Source organism: Anomaloglossus baeobatrachus, chromosome 9 (assembly GCF_048569485.1).
Source record: "Anomaloglossus baeobatrachus isolate aAnoBae1 chromosome 9, aAnoBae1.hap1, whole genome shotgun sequence".
Classification (NCBI taxonomy): domain Eukaryota; kingdom Metazoa; phylum Chordata; class Amphibia; order Anura; family Aromobatidae; genus Anomaloglossus; species Anomaloglossus baeobatrachus.
The window spans coordinates 231,766,457-231,771,528 of NC_134361.1; the positions used below are offsets into that span (position 1 = coordinate 231,766,457).

Here is a 5,072-nt window from a genome sequence, read left to right on the forward strand (position 1 = left end):
CACTAGTGAGCATCATACTATGCTGGGGGACACTAGTGAGCATCATACTATGCTGGGGGACACTAGTGAGCATCATACTATGCTGGGGGACACTAGTGAGCATCATACTATGCTGGGGGACACTAGTGAGCATCATACTATGCGGAGGGACACTAGTGAGCATCATACTATACGGGGGGACACTAGTGAGCATCATACTATGCGGGGGGGACACTAGTGAGCATCATACTATGCAGGGGGACACTAGTGAGCATCATACTATGCGGGGGGACACTAGTGAGCATCATACTATGCGGAGGGACACTAGTGAGCATCATACTGTGCGGGGGGACACTAGTGAGCATCATACTATGCGGGGGGACACTAGTGAGCATCATACTATGCGGGGGGACACTAGTGAGCATCATACTATGCTGGGGGACACTAGTGAGCATCATACTATGCGGGGGGACACTAGTGAGCATCATACTATGCGGGGGGACACTAGTGAGCATCATACTATGCGGGGGGACACTAGTGAGCATCATACTATGCTGAGGGACACTAGTGAGCATCATACTATGCGGGGGGACACTAGTGAGCATCATACTATGCGGGGGAACACTAGTGAGCATCATACTATGCGGGGGGACACTAGTGAGCATCATACTATGCGGGGGGACACTAGTGAGCATCATACTATGCTGGGGGACACTAGTGAGCATCAAACTATGCGGGGAGACACTAGTGAGCATCATACTATGCGGGGGGACACTAGTGAGCATCATACTATGCGGGGGGGGCACGTGTGAGCATTATACTATCTGGGGACATCATTCTGTGAATATTGTGTATTATTATTATTATTTATTATTATAGCGCCATCAATTCCATGGCGCTTTACATGTGAAAGGGGTGTACATAATAGGGACAAGTCAATAATCATAAACAATACAAGACACAAACAGGTACAAGAGGAGAGAGGTCCCTGCCCGCGAGGGCCCACAGTCTACAGGGGATAGGTGATGGTACAGTAGGTGAGGGTAGAGCTGATTGTGCGGCGCTGACTGAGGGTTACGGCAGGTTGTAGGCTTGTCGGAAGAGATGGGTCTTCAGGTTCCTTTTGAAGCTTGTCAAGGTAAGCGAGAGTCTGATGTGTTGTGGCAGAGCACAGAGGTTGTTGTTGTGGCAGATCGTAGCGGGGGCAGCGGCCGGGGTGGGCACTGGGTACCCGCAGGGACATTTGCTATACATAGGCTGCTGCGATCAGTCTCCCCCCTCAGTATTAGTTTCTACATTGCTGATTTCCTTCTCCCAGTGTGTAGTGTTACTGGTTTCCTGGGGCATGCTGGGAGATCAGAGAGAATGAGGAAGAGTGTGGTCTGCACTGATATATATAGGACGTGTGTGCACATTGCTGGGCTGCAGGGGGTCGGCCATGTCTGCAGCTCTGCAGGAATTGATTGGCAAGATTCGGGCTGTAGCGCTGGTGAGAGGAGAAGCCTGGCTGCGAGAGAAAGTGGCAGAAATCATTGCAGAAGAAGGATCACAAGATCCCCCTCCATGTGCTAAGAGGGGAAGAGCTTTGGAGCGCAGGAGTCCATCCCCGGTGCCCAGAAATCGCCGCAAACTCAGCAGCAAGGACCCTCCAGAAGTGTCCGGTGGGCCGTGCCCGGCTTCAGAGGCGTCTTGTTCTGCGAAAAATCAATTCAGTTTAGACTCTAATTTACAAGATGGTGGTAAAGGTTTGTGGATTCCGGTTACTGCGGCTTCCCAGCGCAGGTCAGACAGCGGACCATCTTCTGAGGGCGCTGGTATTGTACCTGCGGAGAACCAGAAGTCCAATGATGACGGCGGGCAGAAGCATTCTAGTCTGTCACCAAACCAGCCCATGGTCAAGGCTGAAACATGCAACAATACTAGCAATGGGAAACTTCCCGATACGAACCATTCCAGCAACACGGAGGAGGAGTCCATTGAATCACGTATAGAAAGTTTACTCGAAAGATGTTCAGCCGCAATAGAGCTACAGCAGGAGGAAGATGAACCCCCTGAATCAACGCCGGCGCCGGCCAGCTCTTCTGCTCCAGGTAAGGGTTTGTAATTGACAATCGCCTTTGTGCACCTGGAATCCTGAAGTCGTCACGGGAAGTCTCGTACACCCGAATTCAGACTGTCATATATAACGGTCCGTATAAGGTCCGGACTGACCATGCATTTCCTTAAAGTTATAACTTCATATATTTAAAGTGTAGGTTTCACTTGATTGTAAGAGCAATCCTTGAATAGCATTTCCCCCATTTTTAAAGTTTTTATTATTGGGTATATGGTGAAGGCCTTACAATCTTCTGATCATTGTTACCCACTGAAGGTAGAATTCAGAAGTCCGTGACACATGATCGGCGTAAGTACAAAGATGGATGAACCGGCCGTAGGTTTCGTGGCCCAAAATCGGCAGCCGTATATGAAGCTGTTGAGTTTGGGTCAGGAGACCAGTGGTTGCTCCAGACATGATGTTTCTTACATGGACTATATTGAACAAATTTCTGAATTCGGCCTTAAGGCCGCTTTACACGCTACGACATCGCTAAAGCGATCTCGTTGGGGTCACGGAATTTGTGACGCACATCTGGCTGCGTTAGCGATGTCGTTGCGTGTGACACCTATGAGCAATTTTGAATCGTCGCAAAAACGTTCAAAATCGCTCATCGGTGACATGCCCCCCTAATCTCGATTATCGTTGCTGCGTGTACGATGCAGTTCGTCACTCCTGCGGCAGCACACATTGCTACGTGTGACACCGCAGGAACAAGGAACCTCACCTTACCTGCGGCCGTCGGCAATGAGGAAGGAAGGAGGTGGGCGAGATGTTCGGCCCACTCATCTCCGCCCCTCCACTTCTATTGGGCGGCCGCTTAGTGACGCTTAGAAAGGAGGCGATTCGCCGGTCACAGCTATGTCGCTAGGCAGGTAAGTCCGTGTGACGGCTCCGCACGAATTTGTGCACCACGGGCAGCGATTTGACCGTGACGCACAAACGATGGGGGCGAGGGCGCACGCTAGCGATATCGGTCACGATATCGCAGCGTGTAAGGCGGCCTTTACAGCGGAAATTTGGCTTCTGGCTTTTATACTACGGCAACACAAAGGCCGCTACGGCAACACAGAGTGCCGCTAATGAGGAAAATTTTGATTTCACCAGAATTCAATTTGTTACGGATGAATTTGGTCATCTCTGCTCCTTACGCAGTTTTCATCTTTAGCATTGATGTGGGCACAAAGGTCCCTCCGGTGGGTAGAAGTGATGTAGGTCTATGAAGAGCTAGGCTGGGTCATCAATTACCTATGTGTATGCAGGAGTTTTTTCTTACATTTTTTTTCTTATCTTGTTCCTGCAGATCTCCATCCTTGCTTGGTGTGGATTCTTGGAAATTCGTTTGTTGCTAAGGCCTTGGAAAAAGTATCACTCGTTCCAGATGGACGCCAGTTGGGTTTTCCGCTTTCAGAGGCCACTATTCGATGGCTAGGATTTAATGATCTGCCTTGGCGTTCTGTTATTCCTACAGTTGTTCGTTACTCACATTCGAACCAACCTCCAGATATTCTGGTTATACACGCCGGGTGGGAAGATATTTATAGCGGTGTTTGTATACTGGATCTGATTAAAAATATAAAATGTGATATTTCGAGGTTGATGTTACTTTTTCCCCGAGTAGTTATTGTATGGTCAGAGATTATGACTAGACCTAGATGTCCAGAGGGAAAGAATCGAAACACACTTAACCGTGCCTGCAGGAACGTGAACAAACTACTCCAAGTATATCTAGAACATAAGTGGACAGTGGTGGCTCACCATATGGTTCCGGAAGATGATCTTTCCCACTTGTTTGAGGAAGATGGTGTTTGCCTTAATTCAGTAGGTAATGACATCTGGTGCGCTGGTATTAAGAAAGGGATCAATAAAGCACTTCAACGTTGGCACCACATATCCTAACGCCTAACCAAGCCATGGAAGCCAAATCTCAAGGTTGACCGTCTCCTCTACCATTCATGGTCAATGTCCAGCTAACAACCCCTGGATCCAAAGAAAGGTTTGTTTGTCCCTGACGAGCCAAAGTCCCCCACGGCTGTTGGGCAGCGAAATCTCATGGGTCTTCATTTCTTACTTTTCATCACAGTGTTTAATTTGACTCAATTGCTTTTTTTCTAGTTTGTCAAATTTCTTTTCAAACTGAATAAAATTTGTTATATTTTATGGCACTTTTGTGTGTTCTTTGTATGGCTGCATTAAGTTTGTACTGTATGGCAATATGAGTCGGTATAAAGTGAATTTTTTTTTTTTTTTTAGCCCTTTAGACAGGTTTTTTTTTTAAACAGTATTACTCTTAAAAAAAAATTTGGAAAGAGAGCTCCACCTGTTTGCCCGGCCCTGCCAAAGTCTCATTGCTCAAAAGGAAATGTCGGATACTGGAGATAGCATTCAAACAGGAGAAGAGAAGGGGTTAATGCCGCGCATCAGCCAAATGAAGATGTAGAGTTGTTGATAGATTAATATCTTTGTTATATTATTTGTCTACGCGTTTCGAGGTTGAAACCTCTTCCTCAGGACCAGATAATCAACAAAGCATCATGCAAAACGTTTGCTTAATTCTTATAACAATACATTGAAAGGGATAAAAAAGGCAAAATTTTCCAAAAACATCTCTATGAAACAGCCGAAAGAAATAAAAAAATATTTAGAGTTGTGAACTGGCAGAAAAAAAAAGATCTTTTGCTCGAGTGTTAAGGAATGGAAATCCGAAACATCTACTCCAATTCAGTAGAAAATGTCAGGTCCCATACATATTAGAGATATTAGACTAACTAATATCACTGGGCTTGGCCGATAGCTATCTATTGATTATAAGGACCATAAGAGTAAAGTCTGCACTTGGGCATAGGAAACTCAGAGGAGGTAGCCAACACAAGCCAAGGTCTGCAAATAACTGTCGCGCACGGAGTAGAAGATGTCTATATATAAAGCGTGACACACGCGATCAGACCAATGGGTGTCTGACGCACTACAAAATACACCACAAGAAGGGGGAAACAGC

The 5,072-nt window shown here is 46.8% G+C and overlaps 1 protein-coding gene across 1 annotated transcript; it reads left to right on the forward strand.

Moving 5' to 3' along the window:
- Positions 1-1,365: 1,365 nt before the first annotated feature.
- Positions 1,366-4,165, forward strand: LOC142250813 (uncharacterized). The gene is made up of 2 exons (XM_075323035.1): positions 1,366-2,069; positions 3,378-4,165. Exons 1-2 carry the CDS (start codon positions 1,418-1,420, stop codon positions 3,971-3,973), a joined length of 1,248 nt encoding a protein of 415 aa, XP_075179150.1. The 5' UTR covers positions 1,366-1,417; the 3' UTR covers positions 3,974-4,165.
- The last annotated feature ends 907 nt before the right edge of the window (positions 4,166-5,072 follow it).